The sequence below is a fragment of the Carcharodon carcharias genome, chromosome 17 (genome assembly GCF_017639515.1).
Source record: "Carcharodon carcharias isolate sCarCar2 chromosome 17, sCarCar2.pri, whole genome shotgun sequence".
NCBI classification, from domain to species: Eukaryota; Metazoa; Chordata; class Chondrichthyes; order Lamniformes; family Lamnidae; genus Carcharodon; species Carcharodon carcharias.
Window position 1 is genome coordinate 53,811,745 of NC_054483.1, and position 17,726 is coordinate 53,829,470.

General features: G+C 42.0%; 1 protein-coding gene across 1 annotated transcript; it reads left to right on the forward strand.

Annotated features, from left to right (window-relative positions):
• cisd1 (CDGSH iron sulfur domain 1) lies at window positions 1–10,808 on the forward strand. The gene is made up of 3 exons (XM_041209064.1): window positions 1–174; window positions 3,454–3,656; window positions 9,379–10,808. The coding sequence occupies exons 1-3, from the start codon at window positions 150–152 to the stop codon at window positions 9,466–9,468; spliced, it is 318 nt and encodes a 105-aa protein (XP_041064998.1). The 5' UTR covers window positions 1–149; the 3' UTR covers window positions 9,469–10,808.
• The last annotated feature ends 6,918 nt before the right edge of the window (window positions 10,809–17,726 follow it).

The window sequence follows — 17,726 nt, forward strand, 5'->3', positions numbered from 1 at the left end:
GGGAGTCTGCGCAGTGCTGACTGGTTGGCTTTGCCCGGTGTACTGTGTCACGTGAGGCCGGCCGTTTGGCCGGCAAGCAGGCGCGGTTTGTCACATTGTGACTGAGGCCGGGAGAGGAGCAAAGGGGGAATCCGCAACCAGCCAGAGGGATGGGGAGCAGCTCCACTGTGAAAGGTAATGGGACACACACTGCACTCCCTGCTTGGTGTTTACAGGGCCTGATCTCTGCTCCAGATGAAGCTTCTGCTTCAATCTCTGGGAGGATGGGAGTGGGCTGGCAGCTGTGCTGCAACAGTGGTCAGTTACTGTGGCGCAGTGTGCAATCCGTCAGTCCTTCTCCAGCCGCTGCAATAAGGTCAAGAGGGGAAGGTCAATGCCACCTGGCCAGCAAACAGAATCTGCACTGTCTAACGAGCAAATGTATTTAACCAGTTCCCAGTGTAGACTGAGTGATTTGTTAATGGTTAGTCTGCTGCTGACTTTGCCTCATGACGCCTAACTTCAGATCAAAGGTCACATTTATTCCCCCACCCCCTCCCCCTCTTTCCCATCCCTCTTTGCATCCCCACAGTTTTTCTTTAACTAGCAGGGAACTGGGTTTATTATTGAATGCTGCTGGCCTTATGCATTAACTACCACAGTGTAGCCCTTACATTCATTAATGTGCTTTAAGAATAAAGGATTTTGTTGTGGTGTGATGGAATTGTTTGGCTGGTTTTCTTTCCTTTATTTTCTGTTATATTGATTTAAATCTCATAAATTGCCAATACACAGCCCAGACTATTGTGTGGTTGATACTGTATCTAGCCATGCATGTATCTTGTGGATAAGCATAGTTTGCAGAACCCTTTTAATTCACTTGTGAATTACTGCATTCTATTGTTTATAGCGATGGTCTGTAATAACAGACTTAGTAAATACTGAGACACCTGCACTAAGGGGTTGTACATAATGTGTTATGTCACATGAAAGTGCTTTCTTAAGGTGTTAAAATATTGTCAGCAGTATGTAGGTGAACTCCCACCTGATAATACAAAAGGCTTAGTTGCTTCACATGTATGCAAGTAACAGATGCAATACAATTGCAGTCGTACTCTATTGACGATGAATGCATTTGCAAACGCAGTTGTATGCCCAGCTACAACAGTATGAAAAAGTCAACAGAATAGCATAGTGTATCAAACTTTCTTCCACTGAGGCCATGGCTGACTGCTCAATGTGCCTTCCTGGGCTTTGCTCAGGTTCTGTAGCTGGCCGTCATTTTGTTTGCTTCCAGAGCTCAAGTGGTTTCAGAATCACTCTGGTATGAACCAGAATCAATGACCTTGGCAGTCTTTCTGTGAGCACCATTTCACATAAAAACAAGGATATCCTTTTGAGTTTGTCACTTTAATTCAAACAGTTGTCAAGGTTTACAGTATGACATCATGTAAGTTGACCTGCAAAAGAAAACTGCAATCAGTGGTCACTGTCACAGTAAGATGCCTGTACTTTAAATCAGCTGTTGTTCATAAATTATATACTTACATAAGTAATGTTTAATAGGTTACTATAATTTATCAATTTTCTATCAATAATAAGATCTAGGAACCTGCAGTAAGTAAATGTACTTGTTTAATTATTAACTACATTAACATACTGGGGTTTGTCTGGTTTAGGTGTAGCACTCTTGTCTCTGATTCAGAAGATTGTGAGTTCAAGTCCAGAAACCTAGGCTAGCATTTCAGTGCATATGGAAGGATTGTACTATTGGAGGAGCAGTCTTTTGAACGGGTCGTTAAGTTGTCTGGTCTCTTGGGTGAACATTAAGAGAAAAAGACCCATGGCACCGTTTGAAGAGCAGGGGAATTCTAACTGTCCTCACCAGTATTTAGAAAAGTAATGAAAAACGTTGATGGAATTTTGGACTTTATCTCAAGGGATTGGAATGTAAAGGGGAGGAGATTATGCTTCAATTATGCAGAATCTTCCAGGGTACTGCATTCAGCACCACCCATGAATAAGGCCTTGGAGAGGATACAGAACCGGTCCATTAGCATGATACTGGAGCTTAAAGGGTTGCGTTCTGAGGATATGTTGCATAAGCCTGGCTCATTTTTCCTTGAGTGTAGAAGGGTGATCCTTGTAAGGTGATTAAAATGATGAAATGATTTGATAGGGTGGTGTGTGTTACAGTTCACTTGGGAAATCTGAGTTGCAATAGCAACATGCACTGTACGTGCATGTTGTAGTCTGGAGCTATGGATAGTGATGGCAGAGGCTCCAACTTTCCTTCCATCATGTGGCTGATCAGGAATCTCTCCTACTCTTACCACCTGCCATTGGTATGTGTTGGACGGATTTGCAGATTGACACTCAACCTGTTTAGTCACATTATGAATGCACCTTCCTTAGCCATTAAATGCTGGAATGGGATTCAAACCCAGAACTTCCGGTTCAGAGGTAGGGAAGCTATCCACTGCACCACAAGACCACCTCATTTGATAGTGTAGGTATAAAGAATCAACTTCTCTGCCAGAGAAAACTAGACCAAGGTGTCACAATGTTAAAATCAGCTAGTGAAGTCAGGATGCATATTTTCAACATAGTGGAAATCTGGAACACTGTCCCTTAGAAAATATGGATGCTGGGTCAATTTAAATTTTCAAGCTTGAGGCTTACAGCTGTATATTGGGTAACGGTGTCAAGGGATTTGGATTAAAGGCAGATAAATGAAATTGAGATGGTCTAATAAGCAGGTGAAACAGGCTCGAGGAGCCAACTGGCGGCCTCCTGTTCCTATATTTTCATGGGAACAAGCTAAGCCAAACTAGAGTTAGACGGTTATGATATTGGACTGGTAGTCCAGATCTTTTAAGTTTAAATTCTTCCATGGTTATAAAACTGGTAGTTTGCAGGCTAGCACCAGAAAGGTGGCCATAAAAGCTGCCATATTGTTGTTTTAAATACCTAATTTGTGTTCTTTGGAGAAGCTTCACCTAATCTGACCTACATACTGGATCTCCTATTAATTTATTGGTAAAGTACCCTACCTTGTTTGAGACTGATAGCTCCTTTTGCTGTCTATGAACAGATTAAGAAGATATAATAGAATTTCTCAATGTGGATTTTTAAATACAGCATACTGGGTTTTGTGATTGTTACTGAGCAGTGGTGCACACTTTGGAACTGAAGAGAGACAGGACGGATCGATTCTGAAGAGGAGTCATATCGGACTAGAAACTTTAACTCCATTTCTCTCTCAACAGATGCTGCCAAACCTGCTGAGTTTTCCAGCATTTCAAACTGAGTAACCAAGAAATAAAAACATTGTCACTAGTTGTTTATTTTTTCGCTTACTGCTGCCATTGTATTTACAGATAAGTGACCAAGGTTCCTGTGATGTGTAAGTTAGCACATCTCATGCATTTTATTTCATCCAAACATTTTTTTATTCCTGTGTTCTTCACTCAGAATGGGCTGCAGCAATTTCACTGACTGTTGGAGCAGCTGCTGTTGGGTACCTAGCCTACAGAACTTTATACTCCAGAGACAAAAGCCATAAATCATTGGTTAACCTAGACATCCAGAAAGATACCCCTAAAGTAGTGCATGCGTTCGATGTTGAAGACCTGGGCGATAAAGCTGTGTATTGTCGATGTTGGCGATCTAAACGGGTAAGAATATCAATTTGATTACCTCGTTACACGTCATGGGCACATAGAAATGTACAGGGTCACAGTCTCAAACTCGGATGAGTGAGAAGAGAGTATGGATGAGTTCACTTTCTGCTACTGGTGCTGAATGTGTGGAATGGACTGTCAGGGAGGCAGTGGAAGAGTGAATTGGATAAATGAGAAATGTTGATGGGTGAGAAGTATCATAGGATATATTTCCTAAATACTGGGACTAGTCAAATGATCCAAAGTAAGCTTTGTCAGAACCTGTTAATCCCTATGTTCCTATTTCAGTCTGTGCATATTTTGTTTTATGACTTTTTGTATCTACTTTTTGAGGAAATATCAGACTTTTGCATTAAAAATAAAAAAGGGGGAATTTTACAAAAGATACTTCCAAAGGAAATTGTTGTAACTTGTAAAAGGTGATGAACAACCAGGAAATTATTCTTTTGTTCGTGAGAGGTTTGATTTTAAGAGCAGTATGAGTGGGGAGTGTTTTTTTTTGATGAGGATGTCCTATAGCACTGGCATGTGCTATTTCGGCTGTTTTCTCACTGCCCCTCTGAACATCACAATCCCGTTACTGAAGAAAAGGTTGAGCACCCTTCCTCGCCAACAGACCAGGTATCAGTAAATCTGGGACCAGCCAGTAATCCTAGAGGACCAGTAATCCACCAGCTTGTTCCTCCTTTGAACTGCAGGATGCCAAATGTGCTTAGCTAATGACTGAATGGAAATTCAAAGGAACTAAGCTAGACAAAGCATTGAAATTGAATAAAGACCATGAAGGAAGCACCCAAAGGAAGTAGGACCCAAAGTTACGATCTTTGTCTTTTTACCTGTGATAGTTTCCCTCTGTTCACTGCCAGAGACTAATCCCAGAAGTGAGTGCTTGTTCCGAATGAGTTGGAGTTGCCTTTATTTGTCTGATAACTAGGTAATTATAGTGAGAATAGAATATAGGTAGTAATCAATATAGATAGAAAATTCAGTGGAATCCCCAAGCCTGATTGTGAAGATAACACTGAGACTAGGATGCTTTGGGTGAGACTCTTTATTGCTTGTCACAGAGCTTACTTCTCCACTCTAACACCAAGCACCCAGTGCTGGCTGACCCTTCTTTATATACACACCTGAGTATAATTAACTAATCAATACCCAACAACTGTCCACCTTAGTACCTGAAACTACTGGGTATTTAACATCCATCAACAGAACTTACCAGATTAATCTAACATTAATCTTTGTCACTGAAACAGATACACCTTTTCAGTGTTAAACTGGAAAGAACAAATTACATACAGACGTTGTTCTGGCTATTAATATATTTTATTCAGCATATTTTGTCTCATAAGCTGGCTTCTCAGAATAAATTATCCACACTAGTTTGCCATTGTTTGCAAATTTGGTCACTGCGGTGAGCAGATTTGAAGAGGGCATAAAACAAAAACAGAGTTACCTGGAAAAACTCAGCAGGTCTGGCAGCATCGGCGGAGAAGAAAAGAGTTGACGTTTCGAGTCCTCATGACCCTTCAACAGAACTGAGTGAATATAAGGAGAGGGGTGAAATATAAGCTGGTTTATTTCACCCCTCTCCTAATATTCACTCAGTTCTGTTGAAGGGTCATGAGGACTCAAATGTCAACTCTTTTCTTCTCCGCCGATGCTGCCAGACCTGCTGAGTTTTTCCAGGTAATTCTGTTTTTGTTTTGGATTTCCAGCATCTGCAGTTTTTTTGTTTTTATCTATGGACATAGACTGGTGAAATGCGTAGCAGGTGAAATTTAATGTGTGAGAAGGATGCATTTTGGAGGAGGTATGAGGAGAGGCAATATAAGCTATATGATACAGTTTTAAAGGGAGTCTAGGAATACAGAGACTCAATACAATTTATTAACTTGCATTTAAGAAGCTCCTTTAATTTCCCCAAGGTGCTGTACAGAACCATAATCAACAGTTAATGCCACTGTACCAACAGGGAAAACATTGGGGGTATGACTAAAAACTTGATCAAAGTGGTAGATTTTAAGGGAGGGAATTTTAGAGGAGGAGAGACAGGTGGAGAGAGAGAGTTAACTCAAGTTGTTGATTTAAATTAGACAGTTTTATAGATAACAGGAAAGTGCTCTGCCCAGAAGGAACAAAATGGATGGCACACAAACACCATGAGTGGTGCCAAGAAATTGAAAGGGATCCAAAGGTCATGGTAGGCTTAATGTTAAAATGTACAGCAACTGCTGCGTAGTAACCAAAAAAGCTAACAGTTCTGAACCTCTTTTGTGCTCTAGTCAGATCACATCTTGGGTACTGCATCCAATTCTGATCATCGAGAAAAGCAACTGAGGCTGATCTGTGGTGTTGAAGGTAGTGGATAAAAAACCCCCCAGATATTTGGGCTTTTGAAGTCTACTTCTGATCTGGCACAGTACCATCTTGATACCCAGTAACTTTCCCACAATTGTCAGAGACTCGAGGTTCATCCCCTGTCTCTCTTACTCATTTTGTGATTAACATAATCTCCCTTTGGAGAACTTTTGTTTTGTTCCTTTTTGAGTTATTAATTTTGCCTATGTTATAGCTGTTTGGGAGAGCATGTTACTTGTCTTTCCTTATGTATACTTGGAGGAAATAATTATTCAGCATGGTTACTATCTGGTGCCCTTTGTTATAACCCTTTATGTGTACTTTATGATTCTCACCTTTTCTGACTATTCCCCTACTATAAAATTATACTGTTATCTTGAAGGTGTTTCTTGCTGTTATTTTTTTTACCTGCAGCTATGTATTTTTTCCAAGTCTTATACTTCTTGTTAACTTGTTTCAGCATTTATTTATTTCATTGCCGGTCATCTACCTCCCTGCAGTTTGTTTTTACTGCTAACATTTTTATGATTAATTTGTTAATCCGTTTAAGGTCATACCTGTTTGGTTTATTTCACATACTGCTGTGCCTTAAAAAGTTTTGTAGTTGTCTGCTATTGAACTGTTGCAGAATGACTATCTTCAAAACTATTTGATTAAGCTTTTGTTTAATTTCTTTGAAGTGAGCTGGCTCCTGGTTTTCTGTATTTTTGAATCCCAGATCATTTAGGACTGGATCATTCTGTGATTGTTCTCTCTCTTGGATGCTGTGACTTCCATTTGCTGGAGGTGTCCAGGTCACTTAGCATTAGCAAGACAAGAATTTCATTGCCTCTCATGGTTTCTCTGAAACACGGGCCATAAAATTGTCATGCATTTTAATTATCATCTTAGTCTGTGAATCTCTTTGATATTTATAATTCATACCTGGCTGATTGAATTTGCCCATTTAAATAATATTTTGTTCTTCACTTAGCCTGCTTATTTCTACATTGAACAAACTTTGTTCATGGAAGTGCATTGTTGAGGGCAGATTTAAAATCATGTTTATCCTGTCAATCTAAAGTCATATTAAGTGTAATATCGTAGCCCTTTCCCTCTGACATTGTTGTATAGGCTACACAATACAATCAATACAAATGCTTCAAAATCAAACCTAAAAAAATGAAAAACATGAGTTAAGCATGCTCAGTTAACCAAAAATCTACTTTAACAGCCCTGTTCAAAGTCACAAATTGCATCCTGTGTGACTGACCATGGTGCATTGTCCGTCCTTGTCCTTCTCTGTTTCCCTGCAGCATAGTAACCACACCATCCAGCTCATCTGTTGTCCAGCTTCATGAGGTGGCTTTTGCTTTGAGACATTTTTACCTATTGAATCATAATTCATTGTTAGGCTATGCTGGATATCTCTCTTCCCCTGCACCATTGTGTCAGAACACTCCAGAGATCTATCCTATCATCATCTTCATTTACATGCTGCCTCTTGGTGACATCCTCAAACGTCATGGTATCTGCTTCCACATGTATGTTGATGGCATCCATCACTCTTTCTCCACCATCTTTCTTGACCCCTCCATTTCCTCTCTGTTGTCACCTGCTTATTTGACATTCTGATGAACCACAATTTCCTTCATGTAAATATTGGGAAGACTTGCTTCCCTGCTACAAACTCCATTCCCTCGCTACCATTTTTAACTCAATAGACACAGTTTCGAATTGAATTTGATTGTTTGCAATGTAAAGTACTAATTGACCCCAAGCTGAGCTTCCAATTCCACACCCCCTTCATGACAAAGATGTCCTGCATCTGCCCCTGGTATGGCTTGTCTTGCCCCACCTGAGTTTGAAACCCTCATCCATTATGTTGTCCCATCCGGGCTGATAACTCCATTGCTCTCCTGGCCAGCCTCCAAGTACAAACTCAGTTGCCCATGCTCTATGCCACTGCAAGTCCTGACCATCCATCATCAATGCAAGTTGACCTAATTTGGCTCCCAGTCCCCAGCACCTGAAATGCTAAATTCTCTTGCTTAAATCCTGTAATGGCCTTGGACCTCCCTATCTCTAATCTTCTCCATTCGTCAACAGTCTGAGAACTTAGCGTTCCCCCAATTCTGGCCTTTTATGCATCCCCATGCCTTTTCCCCACCACAGGTGGCTGTGACTTCAGCCAGCTTGGCCCTAAGCTCTGGAATTCCTTTCTAAACCCCTATCTCTCTGCCTGTTTCTCCTCCTCTATAATTCCCTCCCTTAAAATCTATCTCGTTGATCAAGTTTTTGGCCATCCCTCCCAATGTCTTCCCTGTTGGTACAGTGGCATTAACTGTTGATTATGGTTCTGTACAGCACCTTGGGGAAATTAAAGGAGTTTTTAAATGCAAGTTGATCAATTACATTGACAGTCCTGGACTCTCTTTCAAATTATATCATATAGCTTATATTGCCTCTCCTCATTCCTCCTCCGAAATGCATCCTACTCATACATTAAATTTCACCTGCTATGCATTTCACCAGTCACTGACTATGTCCTCTTCAAGTCTGCTGCTTTCCTCTCCACTGTTCACAACATTTCCAAGTTCTGTCTTTTCCAAACTTTGAAGTTTTACCGTCTATATCCAAATGTTAAAAAGTGCAGTGGCCCTGCTACCCCTGAAGGAGGTCAATGTATACTCCCTCTGCTCTGAAAACAACTGTTCTTTAAAATTTATTCCCTGATGGGATGTGGTGCAGGCCAGCATTTGTTGCCTGTTCCTAATCGCCCTTGAACGTGTGGCTTGTTTGGCCATTTCAGAGAGCACTTGGGAGTCAACCACATTGCAGTGGGTCTGGAGCCACATGTGGATCAGACCAGGTGAGGATGGCCGATTTTCTTCCCTAAAGGGCGTCAGTGAACCAAATGGGCTTTTATGACAATCCATGATAGTTCATGGCCACCATGACTGAGACTAGCTTTCAATTTTATTAATTGAATTTAAATTCCAGCTACTATGGTGAGATTTGAACCCATGTCCCCAGAGCATTATCCTGGGCCTCTGGATTACTAGCCTAGTGACATTACCACTGTGCCACCATCTCCCCACAAACTGTTCATCACATACTCTCTTTGTTTTCTGTCCATTAGCTAGTTCCTCAACCATGTTGCCACTGCCCTTTAAATCCCATGGGCTTCAATTTTGCTAACAAGTCTATTTTGTGGCACTTTATCAAATGCCTTTTGAAAGTTGACTGTCCTCACCTCAACAGCCCCCTCCATTATTTAGCCAAGAAGAATTTCATTGGAGTTGTGCATTTAACCCAAAAACCAAAACCTTATACATGAAGCAGTGAACTAACCTTTTCTCTTTTTTAATTTCAGTTCCCAATGTGTGATGGTTCTCATACTAAACACAATGAAGAAACTGGAGACAATGTAGGGCCACTGATAATCAAGAAAAGAGAAGCCTGATGCAAGGATATTTTAACATATAAAAACTATAGAACATGTTTTGTGTTAATATACAAATAATTCCTGCACACCATGGCAGGTGTAAAATTAAATAGATGTAAGCTGTGTGGTGCAGACCTTAATTTTCATCAAGGCTCACTCTGTATGACTGAAAACACTAATCTGGCCTTGATATCATTTCAGACGTTCTTACAAAATGACTGTGGTTGCTCGTATTTTTGTTATTGTGCGTGTATAAAGTAAAATATTGGTGTGGTACAATGCAGTAAGATATTTCTTTCTAAATTGTAGTGGCAAATACATTATTATTTTGATCATTTCACAAAGTCAAACAAATAAAGGATTGGGAGTTGTTTGAAATCTATGTGTTATATTTTACCTAATGCCATGAGGGGAAAAAAGATTTAGATTTATAAAGCCCCTTTTACAACCAATGGATGCCTCAAAGTACTTTACAGTTGATTAACTAATTTTGAGTACATGCAATTGAATAATATTTGCTTTGGGCTGGATGTAGGCTTGTTAAAAACTTGTTCTGCTTGGTTCCAATTTGAATGTACGGGAGCATGGGAAAGTAGAAGGGCCCAATGGCCTAATCCTGCTCCTAAGCCCCATGTAGAGGAATGGAAAAGACTCTGCTCTCTATCTGACTAACTCTAAAACCTAATAACTACAAAGTGCCCACCGCCTGAAACAACAATCCATTTCAACTTTTCCACACTATCTGCTTCTCTGATCAGTCCATTCCATACATTCAGCACCAAAAGTATTTAAATCAAGCCATCCATTACCACTCTTCAAGATTTGAACCCTGTATTCTGGTTCGTGAGACTGGCAACTTTAGAAATGATCTTTCAGAATTTCAGTTGCTTAAACAATATTTCCCCTGTGCATTCTCTTCAGAATAACACTCTCTCCAATTGCTCCTTGCCTTGACATAGGCAGCAGTTTGTTATTTTCTGCACTACTATATTTGTATATAAACAATTTACACAGCAAGAACCCATTACTTAATCAGTGCAACTTGCATGTTGTAGACAAAATGTAGTTCTTGTGTTTACATGCATACATGGAATTAGGTTAATATATAACTACATTTTGAAATGTGCATGCTTGATAAATTGTGAAAGGTTTGGCTAGTATATTTTTATATTTTCATAATTCTGACCGCTGGAATTGTGCAGAAAGTCTCTCACGCAGGTAAATTCTTAGATGATTTGTGCTGTCTTTCTGAAGTCAATTCTCCATTTTATAATTTGGAAATGTGTAAACTGGCACCATGACAGAGGAAAATTGAAATTCTCATTAATTCTGCTCATAAAGATGACCTTTAAATGTTACCTGTTCATTCTTGGGCTTTTTTCAATCATTAATGAAGTATGTGTTTCAGGTTATGTATTTCCATGTTGGAATGATTGGGTGCCTGAATGTGCTTGTGAATCTTCATGCTTGATCTCCCGAATTATCCATTTCTAGTTAAGTGAGAGTGTGTGGCTGATCATGTATCGTATATCTCAGCGTTTTAGGACACAATTCCATATGCTGGTCTCTGCTACCTTGAAGAATGATTTCACTCGTTGAGCATTGCTGCCATTTTCATTTTTTTCTGTGCGTTTTTATCATTTATGTCTCAGTTTAGATAGGTTAAAAACTGTCAAAGCTGAATTTCCATGGCAAAGAAAGTCAAATTCTTGCTAAGGGCAGCTGGGTAGTATAGTGGCTTTACGACCTAGCTCAATGATGTGGTGAGATTCTTTGACAGATGTACAGATTCATCATAAATTTTAGTTTGAGTAGTCTTGTGGTTGAACTTACTTTGGGATAACGTTGTCTTGGATGGTAGCGTGAAATCAGTGATATGGCTTAGGCTGCCTGTTATAACACCCCACTCCGTAATTCAACTTCATTGAATTCGAGGAAAGGCAGGTAGCCAACTTGCAATTGGCCCATTTGTTCTTCTATCCAGACTTTTTTTTGTGTCCAAAATATCTACTTCACTAAAATAAAATGTTAAATGCCTGAGAATGCATGGATGATTCCTACCATTCCTGGACTAAAGAAAAATGTAACTAAAGGCGAGTGGATAGCGTTTTACTGAGGCTGGGCACACTAGGTTAAACCTGGAAGTGCTTGCAGTTAATGCTGAAGTGTAGAAAGTGTCCCTTGCCAAGCACTGAAATCCATCATCTTAATCACTGAAATTTCATCATTGTTTACAGCCCATATATTAAAATTGTCTGCTTAGTCTACTGGCCTTATTTTTAATTCCTTTATTATAGAAATTTATTTACAATGGAGAATACATCACGGCAAACAGCAAAACAGGATTTATGTTCTTACAGGTAACTTGCTCTTGCATGTACTGAACTGGCAAGTTGGTTGTGATGTATCACGGAGAAGTGATAAAAATCTCGACAGCTACAGCCTGTTATTTTCCTACATTGGTGGCTAATTTGTCCAACCAATGAGAGAACTCTTTCTTAGGTAATTCAAGTATTATACACTGCCAGCAGGAAGCCACACTGGAATGGAACGAAGTCAGAGATAGAATAAACTCCGTTCCCACTGGGATTGTCAAATTAACCCTTTATGAACACTACTTTAAAGCAAAATGTGACCTGCAAGATGAGCACCAGTGACAAATGTCAGCTCAGCCCAGTGGCAGCGCTCTCCCCTTTCAATCAGGTTGTGGGGTCAAGTATTACTCTGGGACTTAGGTTTATAATCGGGGCTGACTGTTCAGTTGTCAAGTGTTGGAGGTGCCGTCTTCTGACTGAGATGTTAAACCAAGGACCTGACTGCCAGCTTAGATCATCATAGAAGATCTAAAGAAGAAAGAGAAGTTCTCCTGGGTGCTCGTCAATGTTCATCCCTCAACCAAGTCATCAAAGCAGAGTAACAGATTGTTCATCTCATTTGCCCTTGTATGATCTTCCTGAACTCAAATTTGACTTTCATCTTTGCTGAAATGACACCAGTGACTATGCTCCAAAAATAATTGGTTAGCTGGGCTATAAGGAGAGATAAAGAAGAAGTGGGGGATAGAAGGGTCTGTGGAGAGTTTATTGAAAGGTAACGGTTAAACTGGAGTCAATTAATTTCACATAACTACAAACTGCAATCAGGAGTATGAACTCAAGATCATTAAAGAAAAGTGAGCAGGCAGCTTACATTTAACTACTTTAGAGAAAGTGGAGAATGTGTGTCCTAAACTACTCAGCAAGACTGTTGTGTTGACAACTTCGAGTGAGATGGATAGTTTTTTAACATGTAAATGAACATTGGCCATCAGCAGACAAAGGCTCAGCATATTTGTATGATATTCCACTTCTATTTTAAAGCAGGCATTCATCTATTTATTTTAGATGACTTACTGCTCCTGTTAAGTGAGTAGACCAAGAAATGCCATATGAATTGACAACAGAAATTTATAGGCCACAATACAGTACAGACCTGGGAATTGGAGGAGGTAGGGGTCAGGAGATTGGGGCTCACTCAGGGATGTGTGGCAGGGTGGTCAGGAGCAGCAGCAATGTGAGGAGTTGAATTGGTGTAAGGGGAGCAGCCATTAAGGGGTGAATGAAACCTGGGTACATTAGTCTGGATCACAGTGAAAAATTGTTTCCGTGGGTTGAAGAATGGGGAACAAGGGGTTGCAGACTGAACTTGAGACTGGCAAAGCTCCCATTGGTGGAGCAGTTGCGATCTGGGGTGCCCAAGAGGCCAGACTTGAAGCAATGCAAAGATGTAGGAGGGTTGTAGGGATGGAGGGGATTACAAAGATGGGAAGGCCATAGAGGGATTTGAAAACAAGGATGATATTTTAAAATTGAGGCATTGTCAGAAAGACAGCCAATATAGGTCAGTGAGCACAGGACTAATGGGTGAATGGGGTTTGATACATATTAGAATATGGGTAGTTGAGTTGTGGATGGGCTCAAGTTTATGGGGGGTGGAAAATGGGAGACTGGCCAGGAGGGCAATGAAATATTAAAGTCCAAAGGGTTTCAGCAGCAGATGAGTTGAGACAGGAACAAAGTTGGGCGATGTTATGGAGGTGGACATGGGCAGTGTTGGAGATGGTATAGATAAGCAGTCAAAAGTTCATCTTGAGGTGAAATACAGCACCAAGATTGTGAATGGTTGGACCAGCATAAGGCAAGAATGTCGTGAGCTCTGAAGATAATGGTTTTGGTCTTCTCAATTTCTGTTCATCCAATATGGTTGCCAGACAAGCGTTTTTTAAATTCTTTCTTGAGGGATGGGCATCACAGGCTAGGCCAACATTTAGTACCAATCATTAATTACCCTTGAGAAGATAGTAATGAGCTGCTGCCTTGAACCACTGCAGGCCATGTAGTATAGGTACACCCACAGTGCTGTTAGGAAGGGAGTTCCAGAATTTCGATCCAGCGTGAGTGAAGGAACGGTGACGTAGTTCCAAGTCAGGATGGCGTGTGACTTGGAGGGGAACTTGCAGGTTCCCGTGCATCTGCTACCCTTGTTGTTTGAGGTGGTAGAGGTCATGGTTTTGGAAGGTGCTGTCAATGGAGCCTTGGTGAATTGCTGCAGTGTTCTTGTAGATGGTAAACACTGCTGCCACTGTTGGTCAGTGGTGGAGGGAGCTAATGTTTGTGGATGTGGTGCCAATCGAGCAGGCTGCTTTGTCCTGGATGGTGTCAAGCTTCTTGAGTGTTGTTGGATCTGCACTCATCCAGGCAAGAGAAGAGTATTCCACCACACTCCTGACTTTTGCCTTGTAGATGGTGGACAGGCTTTGTGGAGTCAGAAGGTGAGTTACTTGCTGCAGGATTCCTAGCCTCTGACCTACCCTTGTGGCCACATATGGCTGGTCCAATTCGGTTTCTGGTCAATGAGTGTTGACAGAAGGGAATTTAGCGATGGTAATGCCATTGAATGTCAAGGGGAGATGGTTAGATTCTCTCTTGTTGGAGATGGTCATTGCCTGGCATGAATTGTGTATTCTGAATGTTACTTGCCACTTAGCAGCCCAAGCCTGAATGTTGCTCATGTCTTGCAGCATATGGAGCTTGATAATTTAGAGACTGTGGAAGGGCTGAGAGAGGTGATGGTGAGGTAATTTTGAATGTAATCAGCATGCCTGTATTTTTAGATGTTTGTGGAGAGGAAGCATGTAGATGAGAAGTAGAATGATGCCAAAGGTAGATCTTTGAGGAAAATAGTAACAGAATTCAACAGGACATAAACATGCTTGTAGAATATGGAACAGGGTATTATGGTATTATTATTAGTGACTTATAGATAAACAATGGATTATTTTATTACTGTTGGTTCCAAGGGGATTCTGAGTGTTACCAGTATTACCATTTGTACTTGGTGCAATTTCAGTGAGTTACTGCAGTGAGCAAGATCAAACTTCCTCCTATCCCTGATTTAGCACCGCTGCAAATCCAGCCCCCCAATCAGTTTTTCCTCTTCACCTGCTCCCAGCTGGCCTCCTGAAACTTTGTAACTTCTTGTACAACGGCTCCTAATAAATCAAGCAGAAGTGTTCAACTATAAGTGACACACCTTATAAGATAGGGTTACCAACCCTTCTGGATTGCCCTGGAGTCTCGAGGAATTAAAATTTAACCTAAATGGACACTGCTGCAATCAACACTAGGAAAAATTCATAGTGTTATTAAAAAGATTGGGTTTGTAAAATTTTCTTTGGACACTTTTTTTATTGATAAAAACAAAAAACTGTGGATGCTGGAAATCCAAAACAAAAACAGAATTGCCTGGAAAAACTCAGCAGGTCTGGCAGCATCGGCGGAGAAGAAAAGAGTTGACGTTTTGAGTCCTCATGACCCTTCAACAGAACTGAGTGAATATTAGAAGAGGGGTGAAATATAAGCCGTTTTAAAGTGGGGTGGGGTGGGGTGGGGGGGTGGTTAGTGTGGTTGTAGGGACAAGCAAGCAGTGATAGGAGCAGATAATCAAAAGATGTCACAAAGGAACAAAGAAGTGTTGAAGGTGGTGATATCATCTAAACGAATGTGCTAATTAAGAATGGAGGGCAGGGCACTCAAGGCACAGCTCTAGTGGGGGTGGGGTGTAGAGACTAGCATGGCATACAAGATTTAAAAATAATGGAAATAGGTGGGAAAAGAAAAATCTATATAAATTATTGGAAAAATCAAAAGGAAGGGGGAAGAAACAGAAAGGGGGTGGGGATGGAGGAGGGAGTTCAAGATCTAAAGTTGTTGAATTCAATATTCAGTCCGGAAGGCTGTAAAGTGCCTAGTCGGAAGATGAGGTGCTGTTCCTCCAGTTTGCGTTGGGCTTCACTGGAACAATGCAGCAAGCCAAGGACAGACATGTGGGCAAGAGAGCAGGGTGGAGTGTTAAAATGGCAAGCGACAGGGAGGTTTGGGTCATTCTTGCGGACAGACCACAGGTGTTCTGCAAAGCGGTCGCCCGGTTTACGTTTGATCTCTCCAATGTTGAGGAGACCGCATTAGGAGCAACGAATGCAGTAGACTAAGTTGGGGGAAATGCAAGTGAAATGCACCTTCACTTGAAATGAGTGTTTGGGCCCTTGGACGGTGAGGAGAGAGGAAGTGAAGGGGCAGGCGTTGCATCTTTTGCGTGGGCATGGGGAGGTGCCATAGGTAGGGGTTGAGGAGTAGGGGGTGATGGAGGAGTGGACCAGGGTGACCTGGAGGGAACGATCCCTACGGAATGCCACCAGGGGTGGTGAAGGGAAGATGTGTTTGGTGGTGGCATCATGCTGGAGTTGGCGGAAATGGCAGAGGATGATCCTTTGAATGCGGAGGCTGGTGGGGTGATAAGTGAAGGTAAGTGGGACCCTATCATGTTTCTGGGAGGGAGGAGGAGGCATGAGGGCGGATGCATGGGAGATGGGCCGGACACGGTTGAGGGCCCTGTCAACCACCGTGGGTGGAAAACATCGGTTAAGGAAGAAGGAGGACATGTCAGAGGAACTGTTTTTGAACGTAGCATCATCAGAACAGATGCGACGGAGGCGAAGGAACTGAGAGAATGGGATGGAGTCCTTACAGGAAGCGGGTTGTGAGGAGCTGTAGTCGAGTTAGCTGTGGGAGTCGGTAGGCTTGTAATGGATATTGGTGGACAGTCTATCACCAGAAATTGAGACAGAGAGGTCAAGGAAGGGAAGTGTCAGAGATAGACCATGTGAAAATGATGGAGGGGTGAAGATTGGAAGCAAAATTAATAAATTTTTCCAGGTCCCGACGAGAGCATGAATCAGCACCGAAGTGATCATCGATGTACCGGAGAAGGAGTTGTGGGAGGGGGCCGGAATAGGACTGGAACAAGGAATGTTCCACATACCCTATAAAGAGACAGGCATAGCTGGGGCCCATGTGGGTACCCATAGCCACACCTTTTATTTGGAGGAAGTGAGAGGAGTTGAAGGAGAAATTGTTCAGTGTGAGAACAAGTTCAGCCAGACGGAGGAGAGTAGTGGTGGATGGGGATTGTTCGGGCCTCTGTTCGAGGAAAAAGCTGAGGGCCCTCAGACCATGCTGGTGGGGGATGGAGGTGTAGAGTGATTGGACGTCCATGGTGAAGAGGAAGCGGTTGGGGCCAGGGAACTGGAAATTGTTGATGTGACGTAAGGTGTCAGAGGAATCACGGATGTAGGTGGGAAGGGACTGGACAAGGGAAGAGAGAAGGGAGTCAAGATAACAAGAAATGAGTTCCGTGGGGCAGGAACAGGCTGACACGATTGGTCTACCAGGACAGTTCTGTTTGTGGATTTTGGGTAGGAGGTAGAAGCGGGCCATCCGAGGTTGGGCGACTATCAGGTTGGAAGCTGTGGGAGGAAGATCTCCAGAGGAGATGAGGTCAGTGACAGTCCTGGAAACAATGGCTTGATGTTCAGTGGTGGGGTCATGGTCCAGGGAGGGGTAGGAGGAAGTGTCTGTGAGTTGACGCTCAGCCTCCGCGAGGTAGAGGTCAGTGCGCCAGACAACAACAGCATCACCCTTGTCAGCGGGTTTGATGAAAATGTCGGGGTTGGACCTGAGAGAACGGAGTGCAGTAAGTTGAGAGAGAGACAGATTAGAATGAGTGAGAGGAGCAGAGAAATTGAGATGACTAATGTCACGCCGACAGTTCTCAATGAAAAGATGAAGAGAAGGTAAGAATCCAGAGGGAGGGGTCCAGGTGGAGGGAGAATATTGGAGGTGGGTAAAAGGATCCATTGAATGGGGAGAGGACTCCTGCCCAAAGAAGTGAGCCCGGAG

What these genes read in the sequence shown, in the direction of transcription:
- cisd1 (XM_041209064.1), top strand. Translation starts at nt 150, where the DNA reads ATGGGGAGCAGCTCCACTGTGAAAG. An exon ending in GAGCAGCTCCACTGTGAAAG is followed by an intron (nt 175 to 3,453) that starts GTAATGGGACAC and finishes TTCTTCACTCAG; the next exon opens with AATGGGCTGCAGCAATTTCA. An exon ending in GATGTTGGCGATCTAAACGG is followed by an intron (nt 3,657 to 9,378) that starts GTAAGAATATCA and finishes TTTTAATTTCAG; the next exon opens with TTCCCAATGTGTGATGGTTC.